A 16161-nucleotide genomic window follows, 5' to 3' on the forward strand; every position below is an offset into this window, starting at 1 on the left:
ATAATTATACTTTCTCCAAAATTCATTGGTCTTACAAATATCAATAACTGTAAGAAACTAATATTTGATATTATTTTAATATTCAAATATTAACAAAAATATTAATATACAATAATAATGGTTAAATAATAGGTTTACTATAAATCACACTTTTCATATATATATATATATACATGAAACAGTATTCTTGATTTACTTAACAAAACAATAACAATAATAATTAAAATTAATTAATCATAATAATTTCCATATTAATGGAAAATCAATTAAATATGTATTTTTATAATTTATTTAATATTTAATATTTTCTAGAAAATTGGACAGCACAACAGCTATAAAGTGGACAAATCCCAAAATCAAAACCTGTATAAAAAATACATATAATCCCAGACAGCTAGTATAATTACTAGAAATATTCCTTATATCAATAATATATAATTATATACTATAAATACACATAATAGAAATTACTCTAATCAATCACAATTAAATCACAATATATAGGTCAAAGAAATTATACCACAATGATCGGGTTCCACAATAAGTCAAACAGTGATTTTCTGAAACTCAAAACGTACTTCGGAACCTCGAACACTAAGTTTCGACCGTCGGTCTACGGTGGATCGCGGTGGCTCGTGGTGGGCCCACCACCCAACTATGGTAGATGTAGGAACAAGTTATTGGGTTTTGAAGCCCAAAACACGAGGAACACGATGGTGGTGACGGATCGGCAAACGGATGCCCGAGGTGGCTGAATCGCAACTTTGAAGTCGCGGGGTGGCCGAACTTAAATCGACCAGTTGAGGTGTTTAATCGGCGAGTGAGCTCTAGATTCCCGCGTGGTCGATAGTTCGGAGGCCTCTGAATCCAACGATCCAGCGCGTGGCTATAAATGGTGACCGCCGGTGGATGTTCGGTGGTCGGGCAGATGCACGCACGAGAGAGAGAGAGAGAGAGAGAGAGAGAGAGAGAGAGGCTCGGGTAAAAAGAAAGGCTGAAGCCTTTTATTTTATTTTATTTATTTATTTTTAAAATTACACTTGGACCCAAAATACTAAAATTATTTTCAAATAAGCCCTTTAGCAAAACTTTCTTAATTTTATAAAAATCCCCAATTAAAATTATATAACATTTGGGTCCAATACTTGACTACTCAAGTTTGTCTCTCTTTAATCTCATTAATAACATAAAATGATATTTTAAACATTATTTTTCCATTACTATTTGTTAAATTTGTAAACTTGTACATTTTATGTATTAAAACTCTGATTTATAATAAAAATGTATTATGAAAATGTTGGATATTACAATGACTCCCCAAATACTACTCCATCACCTGATTCTTCTGCAGTTCATCCTTCTCCTCATTCAACATCCACAAATACTACTCCATCATCTCAGCTGCCCAATTCCAAACATCCACTTGAAGATCCAGCACATCCTTACTATCTTCATCATGGAGATAACCCCGACAATATCTTGGTCACACAACTTCTCACCAGCCAAGACAATTACCCTTCATGGAGTCGGGCAATGCGGCTTGCTATTTCCGTCAAAAACAAGATAGGCTTTCTTGATGGTTCTATCACTAAACCTTCTATATCTGATACTTTCTTATACAATGCTTGGTTTAGAAATAATAATATTGTGATTTCTTGGATACTTAACTCGGTTTCGAAAGAAATTTCAGCAAGCATTTTATATGATGAATCCGCTTCTGAGATTTGGATAGATCTTCGGATTCGATTTCAGCGTCGAAATGGTCCACATATTTTCAATTTTCGCAAGGAACTAATGAATCTTAAACAAGATATGATGTTAATTAGCATGTACTACACTCGACTCAAAACGATTTGGGAGGAGCTCACCAATTATCGCCCAACATGTACATGTAACAATTGTACATGTGGAGGAGTCAAGAAATTGCAAGAACACTACCATATGGAGTATATCATGTCTTTTCTTATGGGACTCAAAGACTCATACTCTCAAGTTCGAGGTAACATTCTCCTTATGGATCCTTTGCCCGAGCTTAATCGTGTTTTTCATTTGGTCACTCAGGAAGAAAATCAACATGGCACTCTCGATCCTACTGCCCCTTCTATGGCCTTTGCTGTTAACAGTGACAAATCTATCTCTCAAAGATATAATTCTGCTGCACCAAGATCATCCAATCAAAGAAGAACCCGTCCCTTCTGTACTCATTGTAATGGCCTTGGTCATACAATTGAAAAATGTTATAAACTCCATGGGTATCCTCCAGGATTTACCATAACCAAACCAACTGCTAGTACCATTCTTCCTCCACGGGTACCTAAGGAAGTTGCTGTGAATCAAGCCCAAATAGATGAGGATCTCTCTAAGTCATCCACTACCAATAGTACCATTCTCCCTCAACTTACTTCAACTCAATATCAACAATTACTTAATCTTTTAGCCTCTCAAAATTCTGGTATGCACTCTTCAGCCACCTCTTCTACTCATGGTATTGAAGGTATTGTTCTCTCCACTAATTCACACTTACCTCTTCTTACTTCTTGGATTCTAGACTTAGGTGCTACTAGACACATATGCTCTAATATTAATTCTTTTCAATTTCTTTGTCCTATTCAGCTCACTAAACTTGTCCTTCCTAATAATCACACTTTATTAGTGAATTCTAGTTGATCTATTAATCTTTGTCAAAATCTTATTCTTAATGATGTTCTTTATGTACCTAGTTTTCATTATAATATCATTTCAGTTAGTGCTCTAACTTTTTCCAATTCTTTTTCTATCACTTTCAAGGTTGACCAATTCTTTATCCAGGACAACCTCAACAAGAGGATGACTGGCACGGGTAAAGCAATCAATGGACTCTACTTATTGGATTCTACTCCTACTGCACAAAGTGTTTTCTCTATTACAGCTGATACTTGGCATTCTCGATTGGGCCATTTATCCAATAAAAGATTAGCTTTGCTTCGAAATGTCTTACCTTGTAACACTTCGTTACTACATAAAAAGACACCTTGTTATATTTGTCCTCAAGCAAAGCAAAAGAAGTTATCTTTTCCAAATAATAATAAATTTTCATCTCATATTTTTGATCTTGTGCACTGTGATATATGGGGTCCTTATTATATACCATCGTATTCTAATCATAAATTTTTTTCTTACCCTTATTGATGATTGTTCTAGATTTACTTGGATTTATTTGCTCAAGCACAAATCTGATGCTTTACTTGTCATTCCTGAGTTTCTTTCTTTTATTCAAACTCAATTTAATTGTTCCCTCAAGAGTTTTCGATCTGACAATGCCCCGGAACTTGCCTTTACTAGTTTATTTGCTTCCAAAGGCATTGGGCATCAATTTTCTTGTGTTGAGACTCCTGAGCAGAACTCTATAGCCGAAGGAAAGCATCAACATCTTTTGAATGTTGCACGAGCTTTATTTTTTCAAGCTAAATTACCGATTAAATTTTGGACTGATTGTATTCTTACTGCAACTTATATAATCAACCGGATACCTACTCCTATTTTGCAACATAAAACTCCATTTGAGGTCCTTTACAACAAACCACCTGAATACGCCCATATGCGCACTTTTGGATGTTTGGTTTTTGCCTCCACTCTCACAGCTCATCGAACTAAGTTTGCTCCGCGTGCAAAGCCATGTGTCTTTATGGGGTACCCCCGTGGTATTAAAGGATATCGTTTGTATGATTTAAACAATCATACATTTTTTATTTCTCGAAATGTTATCTTTCATGAACATATATTTCCATTTCATACACTTAATGAATCTATCACCGCTGACCCTTTTTCTAACATGGTTCTTCCTTCTCTTGAGCTATCTAACACACCGGTTGCAGAATATAATATGGACAACAGTACTGCTTCAGCTGATCCGGCTTCGTTTTCCACTTCTCCTTCTGCGAATCTTGATTCCCGCCGTGACGTCGAACCTCCAGTCATATCACCTGCATTACCTCAGTCCGATTCTTCAACTACAATTGCTACTCCAGCCCCTGTCTTGAGACGTTCCAGCCGTGTCTCCAAACCTCCAATTTATTTACAAGATTTTGAATGCAACTCCATCATTCAAACCAAATCAACTTCTCTCTATCCTATTCAAAATTTTCTTTCTTTTTCAAAACTTTAAGCTCATCATCAATCTTTTATTAATGCATTTTCTGTTCATTCCGAACCTCAGACATACCAGCAAGCCATTTTACAACCACAATGGATCCAAGCCATGCATAGTGAACTCGATGCCTTGCAAAAAAACCACACCTGGATCATTGTTTCTCTTCCACCTAGGAAGAAAGTTATTGGCTGCCGCTGGATATACAAACTGAAATTTAATAGTAATGGCTCTATTGAACGGTATAAAGCCCGTTTGGTGGCTTAAGGATTCTTGCAACAAGAAGGATTAGATTTTTTCGACACCTTCTCTCCAGTAGCTAAGATGGTCACATTCAGATTATTATTGGCTATCTCTACCATCAAACGATGGCCTATGCTTCAACTTTATATAAATAATGCATTCCTCAATGGCGATTTACATGAGGAAGTGTACATGACTCTTCCTAAAGGTCTTATTGTTCCTTCTTCTACATGTGCAGGACCTCTTGTTTGCAAATTGCACAAGTCCATCTACGGCCTCAAGCAATCCTCGCGCCAATGGTACAGAAAATTGTCAGATGCTCTCATTGCCGAAGGCTTCACCCAATCTCAAACTGATTATACACTCTTCACTCGTGGCCACGATCAACATTTCATCGCCCTTTTGGTCTATGTTGATGATATTATCATCACTAGCCCAAATATTCAAAATCTCCAACACCTTCAAGCCTCACTTCACAAACAATTCAGGCTGAAAGCTCTTGGTACATTGAAATACTTTCTCAGCTTCGAAATTGCCCGTTCCACAACTGGTTTGTTTCTATCACAGCGACAGTACACTCTACAACTTCTTGAAGGTACTGGATACCTTGGAAGTAAGCCATCTTGCACACCAATGGAGCCAAGATTAAAACTCTCTGCTGAAACCGGTGAGCTTCTTACCGATCCTACACAATATCGGAGACTCATTGGTAGGCTTCTCTATTTGACTCTATCAAGGCCGGATATCACATACTCCGTTCATTGTCTAAGTCAATTTATGTTAGCCCCCCGAACTCCTCATCTTCAAGCTATTCATCACCTCCTTCAGTATCTCAAAGGAACTCCTGGCCAAGGACTTCTTTACTCACCTACTTCTTCTCTCCATCTTCGTGGGTTCTCCGATTCGGACTGGGCTTCCTATCCCAATACCAGACGTTCTACTACTGGTTTTTGCATCTTTATTAGTGATTCCTTAGTTTCTTGGCGCACTAAGAAACAACCAACTATCTCTCAAAGTTCGGCTGAAGCAGAGTATCGGGCTCTTGCAGCCACGGCCAGTGAAATAACATGGCTTCAATACTTACTTCGTGACCTTCATGTTCTTAATAATACCCTGACTTTCATCTACTGTGACAACTCCTCTGCTATTCACATCACTAACAACCCCACATTTCATGAGCGAACCAAACACATCGAGCTCGACTGCCATTTTATTAGAGACAAAATCAGAGATTCTTCGATTCGTCTCATTCCTATTAGTAGTCACTTACAGCTGGCAGATGCATTCACTAAGGCTCTTCCTTCCACAGCTCTAAATTCTCACATAAGCAAGATGACTGTACATAATATATACAGTCCATCTTAAAGGGGGGGTATTGGGTTTACTCTGTTATGGGTTTCCCATCATTATATTTAGTGTATTTCAGTTGTATTTGTCTATTATTTTTGTTTCTTTATTAGTTATGAGAGTTTGTTATTTTCTGGTTGTATTTGCCTATATAAGGCTTTCTGTAGCTTTGTTTTATTCGATAATAGATCAATAATATTCTCATTATTTTCTTTCTTTCTTTCATCCGCAATAAATAGATATAATGGATTCAACTTCTTCTTTAGTAAAGGATTGAAAGATCAAGGGACAATTCCATCCATTGTTGGGTAAAAGGAGTGCATCCACCTTAGTATCAACGGGGAGGACACGAAGGGAGCATGACCTATTCCGTTACCTCTTGGGATCCACTTGTCATTATAGATGGAAACTGAATCACCATTACTAATATGCCACTGTGCTCCTTTGACAAACAACTCACGCCCCCACATGATGCTGTGCCAAATCTAAGAGGATTTATAAGAGTCTGTAGCTTCTAAGAAGAGAGAAGAAGCATGGTAGATACCCTTCATAAACTTTGCTACTAAGGAGTCTGAGTTATTGTAAAGTCTTGAGGCTTGCTCAGCCATAAGTGCTTGATTAAAAATAGACATATTCCGAAAACCAAGTCCCCCATTTATTTTGTGCCAACAAAGATTTTCCCATTTAATCTAATGCATTTTCTATTCATCAACACCACCACCCTACCAAAAGCGAGCACACATGCAGTGGATCTCATTTATTAATGCCAAAGGAAGTCTGAAGAGGCTCATGGAGTAAGTGAATTGGACCACCACCTTTATAAGAACTTCACGCCCTCAGCCGAGAATAACTTTGACTTCTAATTGAAAAACTTATTCCAAATACGATCCTGAATAGATTGGAATATTCTTTTTTTGTTTTTTTTCCTGCGAAACTGGGGAGCCCTAAGTATTTTTCATGACATGCAACAATGTTAACCCCAAGTAAAGATGCCATAACTATCTTTTCAGACTCAGATATAAGAGGGCTAAAGCAAATAGCAGACATCAAAAAATTAACAAGTTGTCCTGATGCCAGACCAATCCAGGACAATAGTTGCTTAAAACGAGCACATTCTTCCATAAAAGCTTTAAGAAAAAAATAAGCTGTCGTCAGCGAAAAATAGATGGGATATAAAGGGGCCATTACGACCACGGGTGATACCTGATAGTATCCCATTTTCACAGTCACGACGAACCAATGAGGAAAAACCTTCTGCACATTGAAGGAAAAGGAAAGGCGATAGTGGATCGCCTTGGCGCAACCCTCTACTTGGAACAATATGGCCAGGAATCTCCTCATTCAATATAAAAGAGTAGTGTACAGAAGAGATACATGAGAAAACCAGATGAATCAATCTCTTATGAAAGCCCATCTTCCTCATCACGTTACAAAGGAAAGAACATTCAATGTGATCATAGGCCTTTGACATATCCAACTTGAGAGCCAAAACACCCTTTTTACTTTTATTCCTTCGTTTAAGGTGATTAACACATTCAAAGACAATCATGGCATTATCAGTAATCAAGCGTCCTGGAAGGAAAGCACTCTGTTCCTCAGAAATGATATCACCAAGGATCTCTCTAAGTCTGTTTGTCATAGTCTTTGCAATGATTTTATAAAGAACATTGCAAAGACTAATAGGTCTAAACTCAGAGGCTTGTTGGGGTACATATACTTTGGAAATGAGTGCAATAAGAGTTGAGTTGATACTGTCAAGGCTGCCATCTCCATTAAGAAAATTGAGACAAACAAAACAAACATCGTTACCCACAATGTCCCAATACTTTTGGTAAAAACCAGCACTCATACCATCTTTTCCAGGACTCTTAGAAGAATTCATCTAAGACAGAGCGGAGTAAATATCATCCACCGTGAATGGCCTAGTAAGTTGTGCATTCAACGCATGGGATACTTTAGGCTCGATATCATTGAACACTTTACTTATATCATCAATGGAAGGATTCTCAGAAGGGAATAAATGATAAAAATTATTAGACTATTGTGTCCCACATAGAATAAGTGTAAGAATATTTAACCATTAATAAGAACATGTGTAACTCCACTAATCACCAATTGGTTTTTAAATGGAGCCTCATGATTTGTGTCATTGTATCAAGAGCCAATTCCCTAGCGGGCATTCGATCCACACTGATCCAAAAGAGTGAGTCAAGCCGCAAGAGATCCGCATAGTGCAAAAAGACACTTGAGATCCAAAAAAATAAGCGAGCTGAAAAAAAATGGGCCACTTGTGATCAAGTGATTCAAGATTGGTGAGGAAAAATCGCCACAATCTTGAGGGGGGATATTAGACTATTGTGTCCCACATGGAATAAGTGTAAGAATATTGAACCATTAATAAGAACATGTGTAACTCCACTAATCAATTGGTTTTTAGATGGAGCCTCATGATTATTGGAAAACTGAGGCAATATTGGACTGGCCTTCAACCATTTGATTCTTGGCATTCTTTAAGCTACCATTGTAGTTTTTTTTTTCCTAGAAGTAGCACAACGATGGAAGTATGCAGTATTCCTGTCACCCAATTTGAGCCAACAACGATGGAAGTATGCAGTATTCCTGTCACCCGATTTGAGCCAACTGTGCTTAGAGCAGGTTGCTCAATACTTCTCTTTCTTTTCATGAAACACGTCCAATTCATTTTCAACCTTGCTATAGTCTCCCCAATTGTGTCTAGAAAGAACTTTATCCAAATCTTTGAGCTTTTTCTTTTTCTTCTTTATATCTCGATGATGGCGTTTGTATTGATGTTGATTCCAATGGGTAAGCGCTTGTGAAACCCTAAATTTTTTTTCCATTACACTTTGTATTCCTCTCCTATTTAAGTTGTGCCATTCACTTGAGATAGTATCACGACATTCATCTTCATCCGCCTAAGCTTGCTCAAAATGAAATCGGTATTTTCCAAGAGGTGAACAAGTAGAGGCCATTCCAAAATGGAAATTGATATGTGTTGGGAATAGTGCCCTTAAAGCAATTGTAGTTGACAAACGTTTTAAATGAAATAAATAATTGAATTATTATGTATATATAGAATATGTCTGATATTATGTTGATAATATTAAGTAAATATCAGAAAATTCCAAAGTTTATCTATGTGGTCTTAATCTCATATTGGTATGAGATGATCGAGATTAAAATAATAAACTTGAAACAATTCACAGTAAAATAAAGTTATGTAATCTTTAGATTAATTAATGCTAGTACGATTCTCTAGTATTATGGATACAAGTGACCAAGATCCGGGTCACTAGTGTAGTAGGACACTTTAGTGAATGTACTTTATATATAGTGATATTTAGAATTGGACCAGATGTAATTTGTTAATACTTGTTTAAGCACCGTTTTGTAGTATCAATCAAACACATCAAACGATGGTCATATACATGATGATCTTAATCATGAGGTTACTATAAACTTCTATATATATCATCTGATCATTTGATTCATGCATTAAGGTTTGTCAGAATGATTAGGCCAAGAACAATTATTTTGGGGACTCAATGATATATATGGCTGGAGACATAGTTTAACAAATATTGAATCTATACCTTCTTATAGATTGAATAATGGTTCCCTATTGGGTTGACTTTTGGAACTAAAAAGGTTATGAGCGCTCACGTCGCAAACTTTTTGTGACACAACCTTCACTAGTAAAGTCAATGGTACTCTAGGAGCAAGATATAGTTAAATGGGTAACATGGTAATTTTATTTCCTTTTAATTATGAACAATTAATAGAGGATTAACATTGTATGTAATGATTATATCAATGGATTATTTATTCTTTAATAAAGTACTCTGTAAATATATGTCTATAATTATCAAGAGTTCAATCTCATATTTATAGTGGAGTAATCATGAGATTAATAAATATGATTATTAAATCAAAGATCTTTGATTAATAGTCTAATATTTATTGAAGCTTGATATTATAGGTCCATAGGTCCATAGGTCCCTAGGGTGGCTCTATCAACACCATATCAAGGTAAGAATTGATACAAGGTGTGTATCCTAATTTCAGCACGAGTTTTTCACTCAGATTGTGTACAGCTGGCAAATAAATGCATGTAAGAAATAGCCAAGGAGTCCATGTATTCCCCGCGTAGACAACATGATTTTCATGATGGTTGTACGAGCTAGGGATGCATAAATTGATAAGCGCGAGCTTATAATATTTATAAGGCACGACCTCCACAGTACAAGCTCGACGGTATATCCAGCTCGGCCTCCTCCGCGGATCCCTGAAGACCCGGGTACTTTATACGATCGTTTATGGACAACCTGTGATATTTAATGTCTCATATATTATGAGACTATTTATTTCATGATCAAATCATATCCTAGTATAAATAGGAATATTTCATATTAAATGTAATAAATATGCAAATCCATGATTGACTCACGCGGTTACCCAAACCTGTCCAAAGAATTTCTCTATAAATATTGAGAATATTGGATAGGAAGGGGGATGATTATTCTGTAATACCGAAACTCTGTCAAAATAAAGAGAGAAAAACAGTAATAATATAGACTCGTGGACTAGGTGGATTTTAACCACTGAAACACGTAAAAATATCGGCGTTCTTGAGAGTTATTTTCTTATTTCGGTTTATCATCAATCATTAATTCAACCTTGTTATTTTCTTAATTCACTGTTGGCGAAAAATCGCATCAACAGTTTGGTGCTTTCATTGAGAGTTGAGATTAGTGCTTTCATCAAAATCCCAATCAAATCTCATCATGGTGGTCACTCGCTTGATGCACGACAATGAGATGGAACAGCCTAGTGGGCAGGGGGCCCACCATACCGCTGTTTCAAATGAGCATGGCCCTGAAGTTCAGCAATGACTGGGAAAGCAATTGGTGGGCCATGGCATTACTGGGAGTTCGGTGTCATTGCCACCGAATCCAAACTTAGACTACTTAACTGCGGTAGAACTGGAAAACATGCAGTTAAGAAGCCATCTTGCTAAGGAAAATAGGCAAATCGAGGAGGTTTTGGCTCGGTTACCCCTTCTTGCAACCGACGTTAATGTCGGAAAGAGGCAAAGTGGGTCTCATAAGTCCCACAGGAATAACCGATCCAAACCAATTCGGTCAGTCAGAATTGCCACCCCAAGTTTTGTGTCCACAATGCAAGATCGCCAAAATTCTCAACCTAGTGGCCCTCCCCGAGGTCATCGGCAGGTCAGTCGATCGGTTAGAACCATGACCCCAAGTTTGGTACCACCGTTGCACGCGCATGGGAATACCCATGGCAATCTACGAGGAGGGGGCGGAGCAAGTTCACTGAGACAACATATTCCAGCCAACCCTCCTGCGTCGCGGTCGGATCGCCAGACGCAAAGAGCTAGAAATGGTGGGGTGGAGTGACCGCATGCTAATTTAGTTCGCCCTGATGGAAAAAGAATTGCCTTGCCAGTCAGGCATCCCCCATCACCCATAAGACATTCGACACCACCTCGTTCTGCACGGGACATTCCTGCTTATGGGGACAGCAGGAGAAATCCTCCGTCTGCCCCTACTTATGTCCTGCAGACACGTGTCAATAATCCAGATCCTCAGCCTCAATCGCGAGCAGTGAGCTTCACTAATGGAAGTTATTGGACTGAAAGCCATTGAAGTGGCAGGTCCGAAGGCGATATGAGAAATCACCTAAGTTCGGCTCAGATTCCTTGATTCGATCCATAGCCTGATCTACGAGATCGCCTAAACTCACAGAGAAGAAATTCAGCCCGAAATGAAGGAGTTAGTTACACTCGTCAAGGAGGAGGTCCTTCCAAAGTACGTGATAACAGGAATGTCCCACAAAACCAAGCCCAAACTTGGAGGGACAACAACCTGCCGAACGCGTACGATAGGACGGGAGTTGTTGAACAGCCCCAGAATAACCAAGGAACCAGGGACCAAACCCTCGAAAGGCTAGCCCAGATGGAGGAGCTAATGAAGAGGCTCCTATTGAAAAAAGAGAAAGATGAGTGTGATTCAGAGGATGAGCTCGAGCTTTTTGCCCCGAATATTACGACGACTACATATCCACAGGGTTTCAGAATGCCACATTTGTCAAAGTTCGACGGAGATGGAGATCCATCTGACCACTTAGGGATGTTCAACACCATGATGATGGCCCGCAACATTGGGCCCGAGCTAAAATTCCTAATATTCCCCTCGACTCTGATTGGGCCAGCTAGGCAGTGGTTCAAACAGTACAAGAGGCATTCAATCAGCTCGTGGAAGAGTTTTTCCGCTGATTTCAAGAGAGAATTCAGGGCTTCTCAAGCAGCTAGGATTAAAGCTAACTCTCTGGCAAATGTAAAGCAACATCCCGGTGAACTGTTGAAAGCATACCTAAGTAGGTTTGCCAATGTTGCTACGTGAGCTAGAGACGCCGACGAGAGTTCTAAGCTCATGGCAATGAGGACGGGAGTCCTTGTCGGAGGCGACCTGTGGCAAGAGCTACAGAGGAAAGGAGTTAGTACTGTGGATGAGTTCTTGAATTGAGCTCAAATATGGGTTAACCTAGAAGAGGCATGAGCTTCCGTCGCAAGAACCAGCCAAGTCCCTGTCCAGCCCGTTGGAGCGGTAATGGATGTAGCAACTACGGCTCAAACCGTTGGCCAGAATAACCAAGGGGGAAATAATAAGAGAAAGGGAAATGGTGAGAGCGACCAGAATAGAACAAAGAAAAAAAAGTCCGTGGAGAAATTTAAACTGGTCTACACAACATATACCGATCTCACGGATACTATAGAACACATCTTCTTGGCAAATTCTGCTTGCCTTCCATGGAAGAAGCCATAACCGTTAAAGAATCAAAGGGCAAAGAGAGATCCTTCAAGTTTTTGTCTATTCCACAATGATATCGGTCATAATACTGATGACTGCAGACACCTGAAGGATGAGATCGAGACTCTCATCAAGGCAGGGCCTTTGGCTCAGTACGCTGGACAAAACACTCCGTCAGCTCCAGTGAATCAAGCCGGAGCTTAGGTGAATCAATACAATCCTCCTTCGATAACAGTAGGAGATATAGCCACCATTTTGGGAGGACCTCACGCACGAGAAGAGGTGCCCAGAAGAGATATATCAATGAACTGAAATCCCATAACGGAGTAGAGTTCATCCTGGAACAACGGTTATCAAAGCAGGAGCGATTGGAAAAACAACCAATCATTTTTACGGAGGAAGATACCAGCCATGTCCAGTTCTCACATAATGATTCTGTGGTCATAACAGTTCAGCTCGCCAACCAGAGAGTTAGGAGGACACTAGTAGATAATGGAAGTTCTGTGAATCTACTCTTTAGGTCCACCCTATAAAAAATGGGATTTTCTGTAACTGAGCTGAAGGCAACTTCCATGATTCTATATGGATTTTCTAGTTAAGGGTCGACAGCTATCAGAAAAATTGAATTAGTGGTGACATTGGGTGAAGGTCCACGAACTATCTCCAAGCTTCTTGAGTTTGTGATCATCGATTGTCCAGCCGCATACATTGCGATTTTGAGCCGACCTGCGTTGATGGCGTTTGAAGCCATAACCTCTATCCACCACCTGGCAATCAAATTCCCCTCATCTACGAGAATATGCATTGTTAGAGGCGATCAAATCGCTGCCAGGGAATGCTATATCATTTCCATGAAGGGAAAATCACAACCCGGGCAGCAAGCAATGGCCATAAGTGACGAAGGTGAGGAGTCCCTAAATTGAAAAAGAAATGTTTTAGAGTTGTAAAAGAAAGAAAAGAAAGAACAAACTCAAAAGAAAGAAAAAAAAGGGTTATTCAAAATCAAAGAAGTGGAAGATACCTCCAGGATGGAAGAACCTCAAGAAACAAAGGATAGAGATGTCGCCCTAAATGATGATATCGACCCACGAATGGGCGAGGAAAGGTCAGAGCTCCAAGCTATTGAGGAGCTCGAGGAGATAAATATAGATCCCAAAGACGCTTCAAGAGTCGCTAAGATTGGGTAAAATCTTGGCGATGATAGGGAAAAGGAGCTGGTTAAATTTTTACAAGGGAATCTAGATGTGTTCGCCTGGTCTCATGAAGACATGGTGGGAATAAGCCCAAGTGTGATCATGCACACCTTAAACTTGGATAAAAGCGTGCTTGCAAAATCCCAAAAACAGAGACGTTTGGGAATAGTCTGAGCTGAGGCATTGGAAGAAGAAGTAGCTCGGTTATTAAAGTGCAGGTTCATTCGTGAAGCAAAATATCCGATCTGGGTCGCAAATCCTATCCTGGTCCTGAAGCAAAACAGAAAGTGACAGACCTGCATCGATTTCTCCGACCTGAATAAAGCTTGTCCTAAGGATTGCTTCCCATTGTCGAGAATTGATCAGTTGGTAGACGCCACCGCAGGACACGAGCTCATGTCCTTTATGGATGCGTACTTTGGATATAACCAGATCGTGATGAATCCTGCAGACCAGGAGCATACTAGCTTTATGACTCCAACAAATGTATACTGTTATAAAGTTATGCCATTCGGGCTGAAGAACGCCGGGGCTACTTACCAACGGTTAGTCAACAGAATGTTCATTGGTCAGATCGAGAAAAATATGGAAGTGTATGTCGATGATATGCTAGTAAATCCAAGACTGCTGATAATCATGTTTTCGATCTAAATGAATGTTTTGAAATCTTGAGGAAATATAATATGAGGCTAAATCCCCAAAAATGTACTTTTGGAGTGGTGTCAGGAAAGTTTCTGGGATTCATAGTCAATACAAGGGGGATAGAGGCGAACCCAGATAAAATCAGGTCATTATTGGAGATGCCTTCGCCTAGCTCGCGGAAATAAGTTCAGAGTCTGACTGGGAAGGTGGCAGCGCTAAACCGATTTATTTCAAAGTCCACTGACAAGTGTTTGCCATTCTACAACTTGCTTAGAGGCAACAAGAAATATGAATGGACTGCGGAGTGAGAGCACACATTCCTCGACCTAAAGACGCATTTGGCCGAGCCCCCAGTATTGTCTAAGCCTGCATCTTGAGAGCCCATGTTCCTTTATTTGGCCGTGACAGAAAATGCAGCCAACGCCGTGTTAGTTCAGGAAGAAGACCGTGCTAAAAAACTGGTGTACTATATAAGCAAAAGACTTCTCGGGGCTGAATCACGGTATCCACTGATAGAAAAGATAGCATTCTGCCTGATATTAGCTTCTAGGAAGCTTAGACCATACTTCAAAATGACCGACCAACCTCTAATGCAGGTATTGCAAAAACGTGAAACATTGGGTTGTCTTTTAAAATGGGCGGTTGAACTTAACCAGTTTGAGATACTATACGTACCACGGACCTCGATCAAAAGCCAGGCCCTTGCTGATTTTGTGGCTGAATGTACCAGATTTCAAGAGGAGTTTTTGAAGGAACCGGTGCAGGAGTTGTGGAGAATATTTGTGGATGACTCATCTAGCGAGAATGGATCTGGAGCTGGGATCATATTGATCTCTTTGGAGGGGCATCGATTCCATACAGCTCTGAGATTCGGATTTGAAGCATCCAACAATGAAGCCAAATATGAAGCTTTGTTAGCCAGGTTTAGAGTGGCAAAGGAATTGAAAGCAAGGGCTGTCCAATGTTATAGCAATTCCCAGCTCATGGTCAATCAGGTGTTGGGGGAATATCAAGCACGTGGTACCAAGATGGCAGCTTATCTAGCTAAGGTGAAGGGAGAGCTATCAGAATTTGAATATAGTACTGTTGAACAGATTCTCGGTAGCAGAACTCTAATGCTGACACTTTGGCAAGGATTGCCACCACCAAGGAAGTTGAGACTTTGAATGTAGTACCAGTAGAATTCTTGGAGAGTCCTAGCGTGGCAGAAAAAATGGTAGAGGTCGAGATGATTGACACTAGGCCGACCTGGATGACCCCCATAGTGGAATATCTTACAATAGGAAGGTTACCTGAGGAAAGAAAGGAGGTGAGAAAAATAATATATCAAGCTTCGAGGTATGTGATAGTGGATGGAACATTATACCGACGTGGTCATTCACTACCTCTTCTACGGTGTGTTCTGCCTGAGGAGGCTAAAACCATTATGCAAGAGGTGCATGAAGGCTTTTGTGGAGATCATGCTAGGGGGCAAAACCTAGCTTTAAAAATATTAGGGCAGGGTTATTTTTGGCCCACTTTACCAAAAGATTCCATCTCCCATGTTCAGAAATGCGACAAATGCCACGCTTCGCCACAGTCGCCCGAGCTGCTCCAGTCGAGCAAACGATGATCTCATCCCTATGGCCATTTGCAGTATGGAGAATTGACTTAATAGGTTCCTTACCTATGGGAAATGGATGAGTTCGTTACGCAATGGTGGCAATTGATTATTTCACGAAGTGGGTAGAGGACGAGCCTTTGGCAACCACCGCTTCAAAAA

General features: G+C 39.7%; 1 protein-coding gene across 1 annotated transcript; it reads left to right on the forward strand.

Moving 5' to 3' along the window:
- The first annotated feature begins 4450 nt into the window (after window positions 1-4450).
- On the forward strand, window positions 4451-5734 carry LOC133799473 (uncharacterized mitochondrial protein AtMg00810-like). The gene has a single exon (XM_062237487.1). The coding sequence runs from the start codon at window positions 4451-4453 to the stop codon at window positions 5732-5734; it is 1284 nt and encodes a 427-aa protein (XP_062093471.1).
- The last annotated feature ends 10427 nt before the right edge of the window (window positions 5735-16161 follow it).

The sequence above is a fragment of the Humulus lupulus genome, chromosome 9 (assembly GCF_963169125.1).
Source record: "Humulus lupulus chromosome 9, drHumLupu1.1, whole genome shotgun sequence".
NCBI classification, from domain to species: Eukaryota; Viridiplantae; Streptophyta; class Magnoliopsida; order Rosales; family Cannabaceae; genus Humulus; species Humulus lupulus.

Coding starts and splice junctions, on each gene's coding strand:
- LOC133799473 (XM_062237487.1), top strand. CDS start 4,451: ATGGTCACATTCAGATTATTATTGGCTATCTCTACCATCAAACGATGG.